Source organism: Esox lucius, chromosome 2 (assembly GCF_011004845.1).
Source record: "Esox lucius isolate fEsoLuc1 chromosome 2, fEsoLuc1.pri, whole genome shotgun sequence".
Classification (NCBI taxonomy): domain Eukaryota; kingdom Metazoa; phylum Chordata; class Actinopteri; order Esociformes; family Esocidae; genus Esox; species Esox lucius.
Genome location: NC_047570.1, coordinates 17,085,299 through 17,107,187, shown reverse-complemented (window position 1 = coordinate 17,107,187; position 21,889 = coordinate 17,085,299). Strand labels below are relative to the sequence as shown.

Genomic DNA, 21,889 nt, shown 5'->3' with positions numbered 1-21,889 from the left:
CTCTAGGTTTGCCGCTAACCCTGTCCTTCTCTCCCCGCAGACGAGCACACGAGCGCCCCCCTCCACACCCTCACAGAATGCACCCCAACTACGGCCATGGGCACCACATCCACGTGCCCCAGACCATGTCGTCCCACCCACGGCAGCCTGAGCAGAGGACTGCATGGTCGGTACCGTTTTACGGGCCTCTCGGCCAGTGCCTTGTGTGTGCAGGGGGGCGGGACTTTCTGACGCTGTGAGTGTTATGCTCTCCAGCTGTATGGCCCTGTGTGTTGATGGTGACCGTGTTGGTCTGGTTGTCTTCTGTAGGGAACTGGGTATCGAGGCTGGAGTGACCGTGGCTCCGTATACTTCTGGACATCTACACCCTCACCTGCCCCACTACCACCCACCACCTAGGCTGCACCACTTCCCCATCCCCTTCATGGTGAGGCCCCCAGGCACTAACACAGCCAGGCATGGCAGAAATGTAGAGGCTTTTATTTGGAGTGTGAAATAGATCAGTCATTTTAGCCCTTTATTTATAACCTCAGTTATTTCAAGGATGCTTTGTTGGGCCATGTAAATAATTTGTTAGCAATTAATGGTGGCCCATCAGGCATTTCAAGTACATATTCAACATAACCAGCAGCCCCTTTCCTCTTAATTGGCCAGTGAAAACTCAAAATGAAATGTTTTCACTTTACAGAGCTGCGTGTGTGCATCCTATCATGTTGTGTTCTTGTAATATAATTTAAGATGATCATTCCATTAGTGCATGATTGTACATCTATACACAGTCTGCATCTAAATGGAACTGTGATACCTAATCTGTGCCACTTATTAGTAAGAAGCCAGGCAAACCTGTTTGATGAAGCTGTGGCCGTGTGTGCTTTTTAAACTGTAGTCCACAGAAACTAAGGCCTGTACTCCAGTGAAGTGACTGTATGTTCATGGATCTGTTCTGCATTCTCTCACAGCACACTGGCATGTCTGAAGTGACCTACCCGCACATTCGCTACATCTCATCCAGAATGACTGGATTTGGACGAACTTATGAGGTAGCTTCATTAGTAATAAGAATGACTAGGGCCTAGGGTGTTTCCTGCTCATTTTAGGTTGTGGGGAAGATCATTTTAGGCTGTGGGGAAGATCATTTTAGGCTGTGGGGAAGATCATTTTAGGCTGTGGGGAAGATCATTTTAGGCTGTGGAAATGAGTTTAGTCTGTCTGTTGTTCTACCCTCTCAGGATCTGCTGCATTTAGAGGAGAGATTGGGGACCGTGAACCGAGGGGCCTCTCAGGGAACTATAGAGAGGTGCACTTACCCACACAAGTACAAAAAGGTGAAAGAACTCGTATAAAACTCTGTGTTTGTGTGTTGTGTGTGTTTGTGTGTTTACGTTCCCTCTTTTCATGCTGTTTGTAGAAACTAGAAAGTGTCCCTTTCAACCAAAGTTGTAGCCTTAGAAAACATTTTAGGGGAAGATTCCATCTAGTTTTCCAAATGTATTTAAATCAGTAACCTAATGCCCTGCCGCCCAATACAGAAGGTGTTGGAGACTGAGAGAGACATTGACCAACAGTTAACCCCTGAAGCATGGGCAACTATTGGAAAAAATATGCACGCAACCTCAGCCTCGGTGAGAACAAAATGAACAAATTGAATTTGGAAACATGTCTCTGCTCATTTATAGTTGTTAGTGGTAGTAGTGTTGGGGGCAAGGGGATTCGGCAGTAGAAACGTTTGATTTTTAAAGGTATAATTACATCCATATTGCCTTGATCCATAGAGATGACATGTTTGTGTTGCTGGGACAGAATGACAATTCCTTCAGTCCTTATAGGGAAATGTGTGTGGTCAACTCAACACTTGTACTGTATACAGTAAGCCATCTATAAGTCATAAAGGATTGTATATTGACACGGTCTCTATCTGTAATGTTAACACCGTGTTTGACTTGAATACATTTATACACGTCTGATCATAAAGTCTATAAAATTGTCTCACCCTTCAAAGTATGTAATAAGTCATTAAATAAGAGTTGTCTTTGTGGACCCTGTGTTTGGTGCTGTGTATCTATAATGTTTTCCAATGTCTCCATAAACAGAGAAAGCTCCATGGTAAGCAAGATGAAGATGAGGGGGCGGATGAAGACACAGAGGAGAAATGCACCATCTGTCTGTCAATACTGGAGGAAGGGGAGGACGTCAGGTACACGCCTAAAATGCAGAGCTGTTCCTGTGTGAGAAATAACTCACATTGTCTGTTGATATGCCCTAGAGATTTTCTCAAAACCCAAAAGCATAATAATCAGCAGTAAAGCCAATCCCCTGAGTGCCTGAAAATGACTGGTGTCAGAGGACTTTGCTGAAGCTCAACATACGCATGTGCACTTGTGATGAAGTGGGTTTCAGAGTTTCTGCCCTCTCTTGGTGTAATATGTGAATTACATGTTCCATTTTTAATCTGGCAACAGATGAAATGGAGCTGAATGCATTCAAAGTATTGTGCCTTCCAAATTTTTGTGCCCTCATTTCAGTATGAAGATGGAATTCAAAACCTGTGTCTCATATTATGTTGTTTCTTCCTCAGACGTCTACCTTGTATGCACCTCTTCCATCAGCTGTGTGTGGATCAGTGGCTCCTCACCAATAAGAAGTGCCCCATCTGCAGAGTGGACATCGAGGCGCAGTTGTCTGCCGTTGAAAGTTGATGCTGTTTTTCTAACAATCCTTTTGTTGGAATTTTCTTTCATTGTTTAATGTTTTACTTTTTCTTCAGTACCGCAGTCAACCAAAGATGGCATGAATTACCTGCGCAGATCCAGTATGATAAAAAAATAAATTAAAAAAAAACACCAGACAAAAAAAGCATTGAGCCTAGAGTGCCAGCTATCACAGTACAATACTGCTAGAATTTACATCTCCATTAAGGATTTCAGATGTTATTGTATTTATAAAGCTTTTATGTAGCTTTTGATCGTTTCCTCAAGTGTCATTTTCTTTTTTTTTGCATGGTTCCTCGCAATGCATTTCTTTGCACATATATTGTGGTCTTCTCATGGCCTAACAACTTGCAGGTGAGGATAACATGAGCTGCTCTAGTAAAGAAGCATTTCTGTATACCTAATGCCTTGCTTTACTGGAATAGAATGTCAACCTCCATTTAAAAAAAAAAAAAAGACATTGCAGGACTCATTTTACCAATCATTGTATTGATTAGTTTTAGACAATGTGGTTTGCTAGTGAAAGATGTTTTTTTAAGGAGATCACAACATTCCTTAATTAGGAAAATATCATGTTAAACAGATCAGCTGCTGTATTCGTGTTCACCCAGTATTTTGAGTGGGAATAAACTCAAACTTCACCTCAACTACCAGAAAATGCACATGCTTGTCTGCCATTTTACACTCCCCTGCACCAAATTGATTTGACCAAGCACCACATTGATTTGACCAAGCACCACATTGTTTTGATTAAACACCATTCATGCATCTAATGTATTTTAGAGAAAAAGAAAATGAATGTCACATCTGTCTCGACTGTTCTTTTTCACTGGAATAATCTGCTGAGGGTACAGTCTCTGTTTAGATTTCCCAACCAAGACAGGCCACAAACTGGGTTCTATATGGGGATCTCAGGCCCACAGATGGTAAACTGGGTTCTATATGGGGATCTCAGGCCCACAGATGGTAAACTGGGTTCTATATGGGGATCTCAGGCCTACAGATGATAAACTGGGTTCTATATGGGGATCTCAGGCCACAGATGGTAAACTGGGTTCTATATGGGGATCTCAGGCCCACAGATGCAACTAGTTTCACATGAGCCTACATCCTGCGGATATCTGTTGTTTGGAAGCTAGGAACAGCCTTGGTTTATCCTTGCTTGTCATTTATCCCTGTTTCTTTTTTCAGAGGGAAATACACAGCACTCAGCTCAGAATAATAAAGTAGCTGATTATTCTCTCAATGTTCTGCAGCCATCCCTTTTCTTGCTGCCATGGAAAAGATAACACTAATATTATTCTCGACTAGCTAACTTGCATATACTTGCACAGGAGAGAAAAAACGGGAGTGCTGTGAAGTTGACAGTGCGTTGAGGCCATGTATTTCCACTCTGATTGCAGAATTTTGGACAGAAAAAAAAGAAACTGTAATAATTTCGAATGGAGTGTTGGAATGCAGTACTTATGGCAGGTATCCATGCATTCATAGACTTAATGGCACCAGGATGATATTCCATGGGATTTATATTAGTTTTAAAATAATATTAATAAAGTTAGATAACTCTTTCCTGTGTCACTTTTGTGTCCCCTTACTATTCACATTCATGTTTGTCGATATTCCACAACGCTGCATGTGTTAGCAGAATAAAAAAAATAACTACTAGCTAACCCAATCGAATGTTTGTGTCATACCAGTTACATAAACGTTATAATATGCTATAGGACGAATTAATTATTATAATATAATATTAATTATTAAGTATTTCGTAATGTATCAAGGAGCCTATAGCAAGAATACTGGCAAAAAGTATATTTTTCAGTACATTCGGGTTTTCGTAAGACTAGAGTAGTTCAACGAACCCTAAATCATGTATTTTATTCAGCTTTTTTGTAACTTCGTGTGAAATTCGCAATATCAAAATAGGTCCTAAGCTGACCCGGCAGATGCGGGGCGGAAGTCCGAATGTGGTGTTAGAACGTAAGATTGGGATTCGGGTGACGTTAGACGTAATTGGCGCCGCCACTTTACCAACCAATGAAATAGGTGCATTCTATGAAGTGGTATCCAATGAGAATCAACAGAGCAGTATTTGAACGACTGACCGAGAAGCACACACACGCATTATTTTGTTTATGTTTATTTAGGCCTTGAGAAGTTACTGACTGGTAGTCCAAGACAGATTTTAAACGATTGTTTTTCTGCACATAGCTGTCTACTGTGACTGGTTTCCAACATATTTTAAAGATGTCATCATTGGAAGTTCGTGCTATGGTGAGTTTTTGATACACTTCGCAAGTTTAGGACCTCAAGTTAGCTTAGTTAGTTGTATTTATCATGTTACTCGCTCAAAGGCCTGTCTTTGTTTCGCTAGTTTGCTACGCTAACTAGTTGTTAAACAACAAACGCTAGCAAGTTAACGTTGTGGATTTCGGTTCATTCTATTAAAATTGTTTCTACTTTTATAAGTGAATTTATTTGCCTGACTCGATCCCCGCTATTGCGTTAAACATGCATGTCTAACCCCTGACTGTTAACTAACTAGTGTTTTCTCACGTAGTTGGTTAGTTCAATAACAATGCGGTTCTTTCAGCTAGGAAACGCAGAAAACCCAGCCCCGTTGGGAAAAGTCAACCTAGCTGGAACGAGAAGAGCTGCACTTGGAGAGCTATCCAACTTTCCCAATGCCACCAAAGCGGTTCCGTCCAAGGTATGTTGTCTTGTTTGGCATTGTTTATCTTTGTCACGTAATTATCCAAATCTCTCAAACCTGCTCTTCACCCACTGCAGAAGACTGTTCCTGCCAAGGCTTCCAACAAACACTGTAATCAAAACGTCCAGCCAGCAGCTATTCAACATAAACGTGCGCCAGTTCCTCAACTACCTCTGCCTCAGGAGGTGGCCAACGTGTCAATGAAAGAAGAGGAATTGTGCCAGGCGTTCTCCGACACACTACTTGCTATTGAAGACATTGATGAAGGGGATTCAGACATGCCACAACTATGCTCTGAATATATAAAAGACATCTATGGATATCTGCATACCCTTGAGGTATGTTGTAATACTTCTAGGCTGCCTACGCGCTGTCTTGCTCAATGTCAAGCTTGTAATGTTGTCCTTTTCTCAATAGGCCCAGCACACTATTCGGCCCAAGTACATGGAGGGCTATGAGATCAATGAACGTATGCGTGGTCTCTTAATTGACTGGCTTATTCAAGTGCACTCCAGGTTCCAGCTACTACAGGAAACTCTCTATCTGACTGTGGCCATCCTGGATCGCTTTCTTCAGGTGAAGCGCAGACCAAATGAAGTAGTGCTTGACTAAATGTGTTTCAGTCTGTGTAATGGCTTGTCTAATGTTCATTAAACCTACCATCTAGGTGCAACCTGTCAGCCGCAAGAAGCTCCAGCTTGTTGGCGTGACTGCAATGTTGGTGGCATCCAAGTATGAAGAGATGTATTCCCCCGAGGTTGGCGACTTTGTTTACATCACAGACAATGCGTTCACCAAAGCCCAGATTCGGGAGATGGAACAGCTGATTCTGAAGAGTCTGAACTTCGAGCTTGGACGTCCTTTACCCCTACACTTCCTCAGGAGGGCGTCCAAGGCTGGCAATGTGGGTTGATCAATAACATTCATGTCTTTGAACATCTGTTGACCAAATGGGTGTATTTTGAATCACCACTGAGCATTAACTGCAACTAGCCGTGTTTGTCTTCTAGGCGGACGTTGAGAAGCACACACTAGCAAAGTACCTCATGGAACTGACTCTCCTTGACTATGATATGGTGCACTACAACCCGTCTGAGGTGGCTGCTGCTGCCTTGTGCCTCTCCCAGCTGCTGCTTGATGGTCTCAAATGGGTAAAGTGCTGTTTCTTGGTTATTGAGACTTTTGTGTTTTTTTTTTTTAGTGGAAATGTAGTTTTATTAGATGGTTCTATTTGTTGAGTCTGTGCCAAGAGGAGCTGATCTGCTTTCAACTTAATGCTATTGCCATGTTTGACAAATGTCAATATCACATGTGAACCCAATGATTCAGCTGAAGTTTCTACTGCGGTTTAGAAATCTAGATATATTTCTCTTGGCCAATAGAGCTTTTCAGTGTTGGGGACCATTTTATCACGTGCTGACCTGTTTATGAACAGATGTAGAGCTTGCAACAGACTGTCCTCATTTCCACCCCCTTTGCAGACTCCAGCCCAGCAGCATTACTCCACCTATGATGAGAACCACCTGAAGCCCATTATGCAACACATTGCTAAAAACGTGGTTTCTGTCAACGAGGGGCGAACAAAACTTCAGGTAAACGGTCCACTTAGTTTAACATGGCTGCAGTCGTCTTTAATCTTGTGCCACTGCTGTAAATTAACTAAATGTCAATTATAACCATACTGGGTAACTGTGTTCCAGGCTGTCAAGAACAAGTATGCTAGCAGCCGACTAATGAGGAGTAGCCTCCTGTCTCAGCTGAAGTCTGCCATTGTGGAGGAAATGGCTGCCGCTCTTCTCCCGGACCGTAAAATCTGAAGTTACACCACGTGTATATGGCCTGTCTTAATCCGCTGCACTTTATTTGTCATGAACAATCTTGTTGGTGGCCTTTTTGGCCTGCTTTTATCATGTAAATATTGGTTTTTATGAATAAACTTGTTCTTTAACTATTTTAAATTTGGCCTTTACAGTGTTTCTTAATTTGAATATGTTTACTCTTGGACATGGCTTTGTAAATTTTCTGTTATCTGGGCTTGTTGCTGACAGTCATTAGAACCCCAAGGCCACTACCTGGGTTTTCTGTATTTTATGGGGAAGTGCCTCACTGAAACAGGTTTGCCTCTTATCCAGTCTTTTTAAACACTTTCAGTAAAACTTGCTCTGATTTTTGTTTCTAAGTCTTGATTGTTTGAGACTCGCATAACTGCAGCTGGTCAAGTTGGCAAGACAAATCTTGGGACCAGGTTATGGGTTTAAGTACTTCCTAACAATTTCCTGCAGTTGCGCTGTGAGTACAATAAAGTATAGAATTGATGAAAGGCAATGCATTGGGAAGTGCATACAAAATGCATGTACATGCTTTTAGACTTAACTGCCATTTTGCTGTGGCATAAGGACGTTTCCTACCATGTGCCACTAACCAAGCCATCTCAAATTTCTTGAGTGAATGGGGAAAAATGCAAAGGCATGAGTAATGGAAGATATTTACTGGAGATCAGCAAGAAAACAAATCCTTCATAGCACCATTAAATACATCAATGTGCTTCTATACTTGACCTGATAGAGACCCTGTCTGTGCATACATGGTTACATTTAATTGTCATTCCTGTGTGTTCTGACTCACCATGGGTAACAATTACAACCAGCTATCAGTTGGGGAATATCTATGTTTCAGTGATGGAGTTGTGGCTTGAGATGGGCAGCTCTTCCCCTAACAGGGCAGTAAGCAGGCCAGAGATGCCCATGTAAGCAAAGTAATGGCAGTGTCTGAGTGGGCTGTCTCATTTCTTGTCCTGTGTTTGGTTGTATTATGTGTACAGAGCATGGGAGGGAACCACAATCAACTTGCAAAGACTTATGCACATGCATAAGGCAAGTCTGAATTTCAGCTTCTAAGTGATTAGAAATGGCATATTAAGTCAAAATCTGACACTGGAAATGTGCATCATATTGAAAACACCTGAAATATCAAAAGCAGAGTCGTAAGAATCGAATCCTAGAGAGGAAAATAACATGAATTTGCAACAAACAGTAGACGGCTTAATTCAACCAAACCCGCAGTGCAGTAATATGTAGATCTTATTCCAATTATAAAATGAACACAGACTTCAACTACCATGGTGACCCTCTTCAAAGTATGCTTTCACTTTCCAGAATTAGACATGGGCACTGGACTAATATTGTATATAAAGACAGCATTGTTATGGCAGGTTTAAATCTATCCCAGACCTAATTCCATAATGTCAAATGTACATACATAGATCTAAAATGCCTGTATTATAATTCTGTGTAAACAAATGATTCTCTCCAGAAATTAGGCTCATTATTTTGGCAATCCACCCTTCATTACATTTGAGGATTACTGGCTGTGGCGGGATTGACCAGTCTGTGTCCAAGTTAGTACCTGTAGCTACTGATAAAGTGCTTTCAAATCATAGACAATACACTCAGAGTACAGTACATGGTGTGGCCTACAGTTCTGGCGATATCTCTGGGAAAGGTGGGGTATTGAAAGTCACACTTATTAATTGTTCTGTGGACCAATAAACATGGGCAATTGGTTGGTTTTTCTAGTAATATCCATTGAAGTAGATAACATCGCAGTGCAACGAACCATTAAATATCCATTTCATGTTAATGTTTTTTTGGTATGTGTCAAAATATTGATTGTAGGCAATACTATCTGAATAAATTTTTAGCAGCACAAATTCCCACTAAAAATATACTGAACAACACTACACAGGCTATTTAAAACTTAATCTAAAACACAGAGAGTGACTTCTTGGCAACCACCCAGAACTCTTGGTTAAAACCCTTTCATTTCCAAAATGAGAAAAATTAAATTACAGTCTGGTCCCACATCATGCATACTTATCTCTACCCGTCCAAAAGATAACCATAAAACCATATCAAGGTGAAAAAGATGGAGGGGAATGTAGAAAGCTATATAAATACAATAAATAGTTTTGTTCAGTGCTCACAAGGATCGTGTAGCAATATTCCCCTGGAGAAAGTATTGTCCTCAGATCCCCATAAAAATAGAACTTGTTTGTAAGCCTGACACTCGTCTGTCCAGAGAAACAGGAAGATGAATCCAGAAGAAGGCCTCAATGCAGGAGTCGAGAAACTCACACAATCCCTTTGTTTTTGTTTGGTAGCTCTGTCTCCATTTAAAGTCAGTAGAGGCGTGTGCTTCTCTCTTGGTACTTCACAGGTGTTCTTCAGGCGTCTCCTAGATCTTGCTGACGTAGTTGTTAGGGAACAGGCCCTGCTTTGCCCGTAACCTCCCTGTCCACCAGCCAGAAGCATCTGATCAAGAAAGAATAATACTTAGCTTGCTGTGGGACAACAAAGGGTGTTAGATTTTCAAGAATATAGAGCAATGTGCATGTTTATGCACCCCACACCAAACAAAACTCTAGTCATTATCCTAGTATCTGAGGGTGTCATTTCTGCCTCCTTACCTTCCTTGATGATGTCGATGACATCATCTGCATTGAAACTGAGCTCATCTGTGTCTTGAGCATCATAGGCATACAGGGCTTTGCACTGGGGTACCTGGGGCTTGGGTTTTGGTGCAGGTTTGGGTCGCCCCCCTCCAGGGGGTGGTCTACTGACCGACTGGCGTTGGACACTGAGGAACAAAGAGAGAGAGCAAGACAATAGGAGTGAGCCTTAGTCATCATCAAAGAAAAGAAAACGTCCTACACTTCATTAGTTCTGGCACATTCTACTGGCCAGCTACAGTCAGTCAGCCATTAGGAAAGCTTCTGGTGATTGTGTGGCTTCAGCAAAGGATGTGGAGTTAGATTACTACAGCTATATCAATATTTAGGGATACAATTACGCACCATGTGAATTTGTGTGGTAGTTATTATTGGATTAATGTTTCCAAAACTTCTATCCAAGACCCCTGACTAAATAAAATAGGATGTGCATAGTTCTACCACAAGATGGCGAGCCATTGCATATATTTGTCTTAGTATAACTGAACCACAGAGTGGAAAACACTGGAAAGGTTACTGTAAATACGGTAAAATGACCTGAAGGCTAGAAATAAAATAAAAAAACACATACAACCCTCCATGAAGTCAATCAATAAGCAAACAATCACAGCAAACTCATCACCAATGAAAAAGCATTGTCTTGCTTCTCCAAGATACATATCCAGGATCTCTCTAGACCATTGACAAGAATACCCAGCTCAGGGTTTCTTTGTTAACTGACCAAAAAAGTTAAGAGCCCAGTAATTTGCAAGCAGAGCATCTACCATTATTATTTAAAAATAGATTACATAGCAAGGCTTTTATATGTATAATTATTGAGCAAACTGACTAACAAACAAATACATTACTGGGCTTTAATTGTTTTCGGTACTTTCCTCCAGTCAGATCATAGATTTTTGCCTTCTTCTGATTCAACATCAATTGTAAGAGAGACTACAAGCAAGAAGTTGAGCAACTAGCTAGTGTAGAACCAGGGAGAAATGTACACATCTTGTTACCGCAGAGCCAGAGAGATGTACACATCTAGCTACAGCAGAGACAGAGAGATGTACACATCTAGCTACAGCAGAGACAGAGAGATGTACACATCTAGCTACAGCAGAGACAGAGAGATGTACACATCTAGCAACATCAGTGCCATAGGGATGTACACATCCAGCTACTGCAGAGCCAGGGAGATGTACACATCTAGAAACAAAAGAGCCAGAGAGATGTACACATCCAGCTACAGTCGAGCCAGAGAGATGTACACATCCAACTACAGTCGAGCCAGAGAGATGTACACATCTAGTTACAGCAGAGTCAGAGAGATGTACACATCTAGTTACAGCAGAGCCAGGGAGATGTACACATCTAGCAACAACAGAGCCAGAGAGATGTACACATCCAGCTACAGTCGAGCCAGAGAGATGTACACATCTAGTTACAGCAGAGTCAGAGAGATGTACACATCTAGTTACAGCAGAGTCAGAGAGATTTGTACACATCTAGTTACAGCAGAGTCAGAGAGATGTGCACATCTAACTAGTGAGCTGTGCTTTGGCTAAGGCCTAAACCATCACCCAACACACCGTAAACACTCAAACTCACATTCCTCCATTTGAAGCTGTCCGGGCGTCTCCGTTACTATAAAGGAATACATCATCCAAGTTACAGCAGACACTGTGTGTGTGTGTGTGTGCGTGTTTGTATGTATGTGTGTCACGGACTGAAACAGCAGCACTGCACCATACTGACACAAACATGTCCTTACACACACATGATTATGCATTAATCCTAAGTATTTCCATGTAAAAGTATTTCCATTTACTTACAGAAACTAAGTAAATGGAAAATATATATTTCCTAATATTCTGTGTAGGTGTAGTAAGTAATTAACTCTATCAGTCCCTATGGCTCCGTGTTGGAAGTTAATCAGGGATATTGGTGCCAGCACTTACCCTGCCGCGCCCTGGTCAGGGACTTTCAGACAGTCCAGATTGGGCTGAGCCTTGCTGCTGTCTCTGTCCCTCGGGTTGATGTTGTTGGGTAGGAAAGGGCGGGACCCATGACCCGATGGCGGAGGCCTCTGATTGGAATGCTGTGAGGCGTTCCTGTGATTTGCCATGTGATTCAAGTTCTTCGGACCACCATTCTGATGGGCAACTGTGACAAAGGGGACATCGTCAACAAGTGTGGACCATTCTCAGTCTCAGCGGCTGTGTGGTTTACAGGGATCATAGGACCTTCATCGCCTGGAAGGTGTTTTACCTGGAGGCCCAGGTGCAGCCCGTGTGGGTGTGTTCTGGTGTGTTCTGGACATTCTGGAGCGACTCTGAGTGAAGCTCTTTTTGGAGGGACCTGCAAATGGGACTTTTGGTCAGTAAACTGTTTCAGACACCGCTAGGAAAATGCAACGTCTCAACGTCTGTTGAATCCCAGTGTGGACGGAGAGTACACACTATTCCTCCGATACTCACGTGTGTTCTTGGGCAGGCCGGCTCCGATGCTGACCTGCAGCATCTTACTGGAGGGCTTCATGACAGCCACGTCCCCCTGGCCATGGACAAATGTCACCTGTCTGGAGCCACCTCCACTCAGAAAGCCCCAGCTCTCCTTCTTCAGCTTCAGCTCCAATCTGAGAGAGAGGGAATCTCCCTTACAACCACATCTGACTAAAAACCATCCAGTTGAAATTGCATAAGAAACTAAACTGTTGTGGTTTTATACCAAATCAAAACCTAGATTTACAGAAGAAGAACCAGAGCACTGACAAACTGAAGTGCTTTGTCTTCTTCAGCTCCACCCATATATACCAGGTATGAGTGTGTTAAAAGTACATACGTGTTGCCAAACTTAAGTGGCAGCTTCCTCTGGGTCCTTTCCTCGAACCTGCGGGCCAGCAGGCTTATAAACTCGGTCTTAAATGTGCACTCCAGCAGACTGTCATACTCTTGCTCATGAAGGATCAGCAGATCATCCTGCATTGTACTGTGGGACATGGGCAGATAATCAGTGGGAACTGGGGAGTAACTCTGCGACAAAGTCATGCATTGTAATAAAAAAAATATGAATGAAGTTTGATTCAACTTTTAACTGATATTCAGGTCGGATGGGGTTCTTTCATCAGATCTCTTAGCGATGTGGCGAGTGTAATTACATCAAAATATTTCTACGTGAATTATTTTTGTATTTGATCTAGCAACCTTACATATACAGGTCAGATGTTTTAAATGCAAGCCGGTCTCTGTCTCAGGTTTTCATTTTGAATGAACTTTTATTTTACATGTTAGTCAATGAAGAACACACATTGTCAGTTCTTGTTGACGTCAACATTAAAGAGAAATCATATTGACAGCACCAGTCCAGAGGTCTTGCAAATTAGTACGAGCCAAATGACTCTATGAACCACTAAGCTTTTACATTTGCATATAACTAGCGCCATACACAAATCAGCAGGTATCTAAGGAGGGAGGCAAGCCTGTTCCTGTGACTCACACAGTTCTTCCAAATGAACTAAACTTCTCTCCAATAAGCTTTTTACAATGCCTGCTTTCCCGCCCTGCACCACCTGGTTCATATTACCCACAACCCCCCACTCACACAGACTCAAAAGCCACATGTCTGTACCTCTACAAAGTCTTCTACAATGTCTCAACCTAAAACAAAGCCCATTTCTGATATGCAACTACTGAACAACAAGCAAGAAAGGCCTGACAATCCAAGTTCCCTCAATATCCTTTCGCATCGCTTTGATCAGTCAAGATGTGAAAAGAATGTGTATGCATTACAAAAACACATCTTAGGTTTTCCCATGCAAAATCCTATTTTAGCCCAACACCTAACCCCAATTGTAACGTCACCCTAAACCAAACCCTTTTTTAGACCTTGTGGGGATTTTTGGACCTCATAAGTATAGTAAAACAACAAACACACACACACAGAGGATACTGGAGAGGAGGTTTGAATCTATTCCATGTGTTTGTAATACCTCATGTGTGACATTTAAGGGAACAACATGGGGACTTGAGCGATTTTAAAATCCAGACTTCGGCCTTTGAAGTACCTTCTTGCATTTGGGCAGATGGTTTGAGCTCAACATGTTGGGTTTCGGTTGAAATAATAACTGCATGTGTAATGGGGGTTTGATTCTCCAGCTGTTTCATGTTGAGATCCTGTGGATCTTGATTAAAATTGGTAACCTGTTGTCACCAAAACATTGTACATTAAACGTAAAACCAATTGGATTGTGAGTCAGATAATGTAATAATAACTCACAGAAAGGAGATTCTGTATGTACAGTTAATTGTGCAGCTATGTACTATCTGAGGCCATGAGTGTGACCCATGTGCTTTTAATCTAAGGACTGAAGACTAAACACTCATTATGGGGCTCTCAAGATCTGGGTCTACCTGAGAGACACAGCCAGGATCTTTTCCACCTCGATACGCCTCTTCAGCACCTCAGTCACTTGACCTTTCTCAGGGCCCTGTTTCACCTTTTCCCTTCCAATCAGGTACACACACTTCGGGGTCAAAATCAGGTCTCGCTTAATGCCCTGGGTGGATGTGAAGAGGGGAGGAAAAAACAATATATTCAGCTGATAATATCAGAAACCTTCAGAAGAGGACGAAAAGAGATGCCAGCTTTTAAAGACCCTTACTTTAAAGCGACGGTCGTATTTTGTGACTTTGTCAGCAAAGTCAATCTTCTCCCTCTTGGCCAGGAACTGTCGTAGCTCCGGCCTGTCGTCCATACCTAGGTAGTCCCCCACAAAGTTCCTGTTGAGGCTATGTCTCCTCCTTTCCTTCCTGTTCAACAGCAGGTCAGAGGCTAGGGACAGACACAGGGGACAGTCAGACAAGAATTCATCCATGCTGAACATTCTCAATTCAGTGACAGAGATAGACAGTGTCACTCACCTTCCTCCCTCATCTGAACATACTTCTTGCGGGCCACATATTTGCGCCAGGCTTTCTGGATGGCCCTGGCGTGGCTGTCAAACTTCCGTTCCCTCGTCTCCTCCAACAGGAAGAGCTGCAGAGAGCAACACAGGTTCAAAAATACCCAAACAACCTGTTACAGCAAAATACAGGGCAAACCTCAGTGTACAAACTGACCAAACTACAAGGTGGACTGTTTTTGATAAGACCTAATCAATTGGCAATGGATAGACATCCAGTGCAAAGACCCTTGATTGTAGATAGTTTTCTCCAGATGTCTAGACCCATGTTCGCACACATTAACACTGAGTGACCACAGGAACATGGGTGGGCTATCAAGGCTCTGTGTCCATATTCCTGATGGTCATGCCCCTGGACACCCAGCCTGACAATTCAGCCTGCCCAGTCCAGACTAAACATCCTGTCCAGTCCAGACTAAACATCCTGCCCAGTCCAGACTAAACATCCTGCCCAGTCCAGACTAAACATCCTGCCCAGTCCAGACTAAACATCCTGCCCAGTCCAGACTAAACATTCTGCCCAGTCACTCAAGCAGCCATGGCATGTACCAGAAAGGAAGGCTATACCACATCCTTTTACCACATTTAAATAACAAAACACATTCAAACAAGATCTGTCACATTACATATTTATAGTTTGATTTTACAATTGTTGAAATAAAATGTGGGGGAAAAAACAATAGATGGGCTATGAAAGACTGATATAACAATGGCTATGAAAGACTGAAGGAGCTCTCATTTAAACAGTTCTGGGGGTATTTTAACCATGGAGAATGATAGTCCTCTAAAGATATTTATCAGTTTTAGCATGGACATTAACCTTGAGGGTCTGCATAATTTTGAACTAGTCAACTCGGGTTGGACATCCTACAAGTTATGGAAGGATCATGTCATCAAGTGGGATCGGTCAATTCATTGTTCATGGGATCAACAGTCCATACCTACAGGGGGCAGTAAATCGTCAACATTGTTAACATTATCTGTTACAACAACATAGGAGGTAGTATACACATTTCCAGTGTGTGTACCAACTTGTAGAAGTAGAAGAAAATAGAATGGTTAAAATTGGAGATGGCTTCAACAGTGTTGTCCATATGCTTGCAGATTTCATAGAGAGTCTGTGCACAGAAGAGTCCTCTTATCTATCTCTATATATCATTAAAACCACCCGGACCTTTAACTCAGTCTAACTCATCAGTATCTAGTGAGACAGTCTTGCCTGAGCAGTGAGACATGTTCTCTGAAGAGTGAGACATTCTACTTTCTGGCCTGGCCTCAAACTATGTAATCGCATGAAGAGAAAAAGGGTGCTTTAGCCATAAACTTATTACTTTGTGTCAGCACCTTATCAGAGAGGGAGATTTGTTTTGAGAAGCTTGGCTGCCGGGTGAGCGTAGGGTCAGCCCCTGTGTGATATTTGTGTTTCACAAGTACACCTCAGTCACATGGGCTCTGAAGGGCAATCTGGGGGAGGGAGGGTGGCTGAACACAAGGCCTAATTCAGGACTGAGGCACACACACACTGTGTGTGTATGGGATGTATCTTCATGTTCCCGTGTCCATTTGTGATCTCAAGGACTAGCCACAAGCACAGCTTTCATTGGAGCGGTGAAGAAGGGGTGGAGTTACAGTGGAGAAAGCAAACACCTTCCCAGCACCTCCATGACCACAGCCTTGTGTTTGAGTTCCAGTGCAGTGTTGACTCAACAGCGCTGACGTGGGCACCAGAGCTGGGCTCAGACCCTCCCTCTCTTGGTCCCCCATCAGAGACACACTGACATGCTCTTGCATACTAATACCTTTTATGGTGTTTGGTCAAAAAAATCAGTCATGGATTTTTTCCCCCGTAAAGCAGAATAGCTCCATGCCAACGCACATGGCATTGATACGATGGCATCCTGCAGCCTGCCAGTGGTCTAATTCTATGCTATGTTCTAGCCTATTAGAAGGAAGTTAGGTAGGTGGTATTTTCTTTGGAAGAAAGCAGGTTTGTGGTACAGTTTCCTGGAAAGGGTTACATGAATGGTTATTTTTACTGGAACAGGCCAGCGTTAAATCTAGTCTGTACATTTTCACTGTATGTGGGCAGATAAGGAAGAGAGGTTGTCTTACCGATTCAGGAGCTTTAATGAAAACCTTTGTGCGTCCGAGCTGGAACTGGTCTTGGTCCATGTTGACTGCCCGTAAGAGATGGAGAACACCTTGCTTCTCATCTCCACGCCATGTAGGCCATGATTCCTTAGTCAGGATGGCATACCTGAGCAATGGAGAGAAAAATCAATTACAAAAACCGGACAGGAGTGAGTACATTACCAAAAAAAGAAAATGTGTAGATCCAAGTTGTTTTGTCTTATTTCCTCTGGATTGTATCTGTGAATTAAGGGACTTAAGTGGTAGAAAATAGTATTTGATTGCTGTCCCTGCCCTGTTTCATTCAAGGCACAGCAAAAATTCCTGGGACGTTTTGAGAAAACACACTCACCACAAGTCTTGCCCAACACAAGAACCAAACGTTAAACTCAGCAGTGTTTTTTCACAATGACTCTCATACGTGTATAAGTAATGCCCATACAACAGAAGCCCTGAGCTCATCCTGTGCGCTTTAACAGTGGTTATCATCAGCAGGCCCAGCATTCAGTCTGCTCCCTCCACCCTGCCAACACTAACATTAGCAAAGTGAGCACTTCCTGATTGCCTGCAAATGTCGACCGTATCCTTTCCCTGAGAGATAGAGAGAGAGAGAGAGAGACGCCCTACTCTGCTGGCTGGGGATGGGGGGTTACAAACTTCTGTCCTTATTCTGAGGGCTGGGCGGATGGTGTCTCATAGCAGTGAGTCATACACCTAAAGTGTAGCATTCATTCATACATTTCTTTGAATTCCCCTTTTCTCGAGATGGAGGGGCCTTACCTGTTTAAGAATTTCCTGAAGACTCTGCGGTAGGCATAGCCAGCACGCCTCACTCGGATGTTCTCCTTCAGGCCCAAGTACTCCACCTGGTGCTTCACCCTGAAAGAAGAGACATGGAAATACAGGGTAAGTCTGGGAGGTGTCTGGTGAGATGTACAAAGGAGTTTGGTCAAATGGTTCAACCAACTCTGATTTCACATTCATTTGTCAGCACACGTATCTGAAGATAAATGCATGTAAATGGATCAATTCTTTTTCATACTGCACCTATATACTGTACAATGACCTATGGTAGGGCTACTATAATTCCTTGTAAAGTATATAGAAGTATTTCTTTTCTGTCATGGCTTCTAACTAAGAATACTGTTAGGAACTAAAAGCATCTATTAATTCACCCAGACTTCCTGTGAAAACAGCCATTCCGGTGCTAATTAGGCCGTCCAACCTGATCCTGAGCCCAGCTCACTGCTGTTCACAACAGGAAGGCCAGAACAATACAGAACCCTGCATCGGTACATGTTGTACCAAGCCCGGAAAGAAAGACAGGGAAGGACTTAAGTGGCAAAAAATGGCCTTATTACCCTACAAGGCAACTGTTAACATACCAGCCCCTACGAATAATGCACCTGGATCTCTATGACAACCAGAATCATTTACCCAAGTTTAGTTAAAATCCTGTTTAGCAGATAAAGATACAAACATGTGCCTGTTTTAGAGCCACCGTGTGATCAACCGAATGCTCATACATATTTTAGATCTTGACAGTGTACAAAATAACACTTAATACTTGCCAGATTTGTTTACAAAAAAACTTCTGAGGGGCAGAGAAGCCATCAAGATGACCCAAGGCCAATGTGAGTCCTTGTGAGGAGAAGGACCTTTGTAACGGTCACATCCTGGTCATGCCAGTGAGACCCAATGCCCTCTCTCCCTCACTGACCAATCTGTGTCATCTTGTCATTATGCGTCATTCATCCCAATTATTTCAGAATCTGGCCAGTGGGGTCTACAATATTGAGTTTGCCGCGCGCAAGTATGGGCAGAGACCTGTTCATAATCCCGTCTCTGATCTCAGGGTCAGTAATGTAACAACCTTCTCAATAACCACTCCAAATTCAAACAGACCTCATCGACTGTTGATAGCGTACTTCCTCGACATTTCAGCGTACAACTACAGTGGTTATGACTGTCCCTCAGAGACACTCACCGGCTCTCCTCCCAGTCTTTGGGCTTCTTGGTCTCATTGGGTTTGATGCAGCGGATGTAGTGAGGGGTGCATTTCATCAGTGTCTGCACCAGGTCATTCGCTTGTTTCTGAACGTATGAGGAAAAAGAAGAGGGTGAAAATCAAGCATTCAGTGCTAGTTTAGGTTAAATACACTGTATATGAATTGTCTCTACATTTTGTGGTTGAGCCGTTGTTTTGACATCAAGGTGTAAGGGCTCACTGAAGGTTGTATTTCTGTGTTTGAAAAATACTGATGAGTAGCAGAGATACACCTGCCATGTTCCTGATTCACAGTGTCATCACTAGAACAACACTGAAACAACGCTGAAACAACACTGGAGTGAATTCCAGGTTTTGCACCTGGCAAAGCGGGAGGAGGACAGGTGGGTTTGGGGCCTACAGACACAGGTGTCACTGACGCACGGCTTATGAACACACGTCTCAGCTGTTCAACACACCTTGATTTTGCTGCCCGCTGTCGTCGGCCGACCCTTCTTCTCTGCATTGAGGTTCTCTGGAAACAGGGCCCTTATGAAAGCTCTGTAGATTACAACAAGTGTATAATAAGGAATGAAGACCAACACTGGCAACGTGTATGAAGATCACTGTAGTCCATGCTAATGGAGGGTGGCTTGAACTGAATGGCTAGAAGAATGTTTTCAACTTTAGTTTTGTCAGAAGCAGCGAACTCTGGTCTGTGGAATCACTGAGTGGGTCGCCAGTGGTTCAGCTCACATTGTTGTATAGCTTCCGGGCACTGAGCTGGAGTTGAAATGACTGTGGTTTTCAGCCCTTTTCCTGGCAAAATGGGACTTTCACATCATCGAACATTTGCCATTTTATTGCAACGTGACTGGAAAGTTATACCAGCAAATATGTTATTGACTGTATTTTCATTCCTTTTAATCATGCATTAGTCAGTTTGTCCTTACTCATAACATGGTCACTAAAATCATGATGGATGTGTGCGGGTCAGAATGTAGCACATAGTTGCCAGCATTCCAGAACCTCGGAACAGTTCTGGTCTCACTCTGTTTATCGTTTACGACTCAAAGAGCTTATTTTGCAGTCCTCAAATAAGTCTTCCTTGTAAATAACAGCTGACAAAGTTCATAAAATCTGCTGCTAAATTATTATTTCTTTGTTGTTGACACATGCTCAAGTTCAACAAATATCGGGACTTTAAGGACACAAATGTGCAAGCGGGCGAACATAAGAGGCACCTCCTTTCACTGCATGAGTATTTGTTTGGTCTTCATCTGTGTAATCAAGACGATGGTGATATGAGGGAGGATCAGTGGGCTTTGTATGTGCAGATGGACCAACAGCAAGCGAACAATGTCCTGCTGATCATAATGACCCTTTCTTCTCTGAGCAGACCTGCTGTGCTATAAGAAGAGAATGCTTTCACTCCACACATTTGTGTCTGCATGTCCTGTGTGTGTGTGTGTGTGTGTGTACGTGTGTGTGTATGTATATACATATGCATGTGAGCACGTGTCTGAATATGGTCTTGGAGGGACCCCCCCCCCCCCCCCACCAAAGACCCCACAAAACCTGCACACAAAAGGGCCCGGGGCAGTGAGGGTAGCCGAGACAGTGGGGGCTGTTTGCACAGATGGCCACTGGAGGTTGAAAGGAGGCCCAGGAACGCACAAGACGGCCAGGGAAGTCCACTCTTCACTGTGGCTCCCTAGGGAGACTGTGAGATGCTCACCAGACTTGACAAGTCCTGAGCAGACCTCTATAACCCAGACCTACAGAGCGACAGACAGACATAGAAAGGGAAGAGCGCCCCCCCAGCCCTCCGCACTTCTGTTGTATTGGCGATTCCAGTTGTACTAGCAATTTGAATGACTCCTTCACATGTTTTTATTCATTCATGTCTTAGTAGAAGAGTTCTCTTAACACAGTGGTCAGAAATAACAGGCAGACTGGCCTAGGCTCCGAGACAAACATAAATAAAGGGTGACTAACATTTCGCTGCTTTGCATCAACTCGATGAGGTCACTGAAGAGGACGTCACGGTTCCTTTCACAGAAGCCCTCTGCGTCATAGGACACCTGGAGGAGAGACGTCAGGTGTCAGAGATGATGACAGCACACAGTCTCCATTCAGATAGCAGTTAGCCCCCTCAGCTCAGTCCAGGTGTCTAATCCAAATGAACAGACAGAACGCTTGGATCTACGAGAAATCGTTAATCGACAAAAGAGAACTAATGGATGACAGGTTCTCTGCAAGACCACCAATTAATGTTACATTGTTAAGCTTGTCTCCTAACTACAACTTTATACCCAAAGTGGGCATTTATTTTCACTATTGCCACAACGCTTTAGGGTGGTACTGTAAGAATGTTCTAGGCCATGATGACTTGAGACCCCTCCTAGCCCTCATGACATGGCTCATTAAGCCTGTGGCACGTGTTGTACCAGGCTCAGACCCACATCTGGAGCAGTGAAAGGGACAAACACAGCACAGACCCTGATAATGACCGAGGCAGAGAAATGGATGAAGACAATGAAAGAAAATGGAAAACAGAAAAAGGGATAATGTAAGACGATAGCACAATAGTGGAAAAGACAGAATTAGAAAAACCTGGCGAAGAGACACGGATAGAGAGATGAGGGAGGCAAGAGACGGACCTTGCCGGCGTAGTGGTGGATGATGAAGCCTTGGTTCCAGCTGTTGAAGTGTTCATGGGAGTTGATGGCCACCCTCAGCTTCTGCAGGAGGGTCTGGTCGGCCCCCTCCCCCACCGCATGCATGGTGGCACACACATCATCCAGGATGCTCATGATGCCAGGGGGGTTCTGGGAGAACGACCAGGAGACGAGCACAGAGAATGACCTCAGCCACCACATTTGAATAGAGACCAAACTAT

General features: G+C 43.2%; 3 protein-coding genes across 14 annotated transcripts in view; 2 read left to right on the top strand and 1 right to left on the bottom strand.

The window, feature by feature from the left end:
* The window catches only part of rnf111 (ring finger protein 111), a 49,925-nt gene extending 45,649 nt beyond the window's left edge, over nucleotides 1-4,276 (top strand). For 8 of the 11 annotated variants that reach the window (XM_010880493.5, XM_010880485.5, XM_034297250.1 and 5 more), the window contains 7 exons: nucleotides 41-166; nucleotides 310-427; nucleotides 960-1,040; nucleotides 1,230-1,325; nucleotides 1,530-1,622; nucleotides 2,091-2,194; nucleotides 2,576-4,276. In XM_010880493.5, the coding sequence (XP_010878795.2) occupies nucleotides 41-166; nucleotides 310-427; nucleotides 960-1,040; nucleotides 1,230-1,325; nucleotides 1,530-1,622; nucleotides 2,091-2,194; nucleotides 2,576-2,696 (739 nt within the window). In that variant the 3' untranslated portion in view covers nucleotides 2,697-4,276. The remainder of the gene's footprint in view (nucleotides 1-40; nucleotides 167-309; nucleotides 428-959; nucleotides 1,041-1,229; nucleotides 1,326-1,529; nucleotides 1,623-2,090; nucleotides 2,195-2,575) is intronic. The other 3 variants (XM_010880519.5, XM_010880511.5, XM_010880503.5) reach the window with 2 other exon arrangements.
* A 537-nt stretch (nucleotides 4,277-4,813) lies between these two features.
* Nucleotides 4,814-7,383, top strand: ccnb2 (cyclin B2). The gene is made up of 8 exons (XM_010880529.4): nucleotides 4,814-4,982; nucleotides 5,302-5,418; nucleotides 5,499-5,759; nucleotides 5,839-5,997; nucleotides 6,089-6,325; nucleotides 6,432-6,572; nucleotides 6,903-7,013; nucleotides 7,122-7,383. Exons 1-8 carry the CDS (start codon nucleotides 4,956-4,958, stop codon nucleotides 7,236-7,238), a joined length of 1,170 nt encoding a protein of 389 aa, XP_010878831.1. The 5' UTR covers nucleotides 4,814-4,955; the 3' UTR covers nucleotides 7,239-7,383.
* A 507-nt stretch (nucleotides 7,384-7,890) lies between these two features.
* myo1ea (myosin IEa) overlaps nucleotides 7,891-21,889 on the bottom strand; it is a 52,240-nt gene continuing 38,241 nt past the window's right edge. Inside the window, exons 14-29 of one of the 2 annotated variants that reach the window (XM_010880538.4) lie at nucleotides 21,651-21,818; nucleotides 20,986-21,071; nucleotides 19,467-19,548; nucleotides 18,988-19,094; nucleotides 17,781-17,879; nucleotides 16,983-17,127; nucleotides 14,830-14,944; nucleotides 14,571-14,740; nucleotides 14,320-14,465; nucleotides 12,752-12,898; nucleotides 12,388-12,545; nucleotides 12,179-12,268; nucleotides 11,869-12,073; nucleotides 11,519-11,554; nucleotides 9,887-10,056; nucleotides 7,891-9,731 (exon numbers count right to left, since the gene is read on the bottom strand). In XM_010880538.4, coding sequence (XP_010878840.1) covers nucleotides 9,655-9,731; nucleotides 9,887-10,056; nucleotides 11,519-11,554; nucleotides 11,869-12,073; nucleotides 12,179-12,268; nucleotides 12,388-12,545; nucleotides 12,752-12,898; nucleotides 14,320-14,465; nucleotides 14,571-14,740; nucleotides 14,830-14,944; nucleotides 16,983-17,127; nucleotides 17,781-17,879; nucleotides 18,988-19,094; nucleotides 19,467-19,548; nucleotides 20,986-21,071; nucleotides 21,651-21,818 — 2,001 coding nt within the window. In that variant the 3' untranslated portion in view covers nucleotides 7,891-9,654. The remainder of the gene's footprint in view (nucleotides 9,732-9,886; nucleotides 10,057-11,518; nucleotides 11,555-11,868; nucleotides 12,074-12,178; nucleotides 12,269-12,387; nucleotides 12,546-12,751; nucleotides 12,899-14,319; nucleotides 14,466-14,570; nucleotides 14,741-14,829; nucleotides 14,945-16,982; nucleotides 17,128-17,780; nucleotides 17,880-18,987; nucleotides 19,095-19,466; nucleotides 19,549-20,985; nucleotides 21,072-21,650; nucleotides 21,819-21,889) is intronic. The other variant, XM_010880545.4, reaches the window with a different exon arrangement.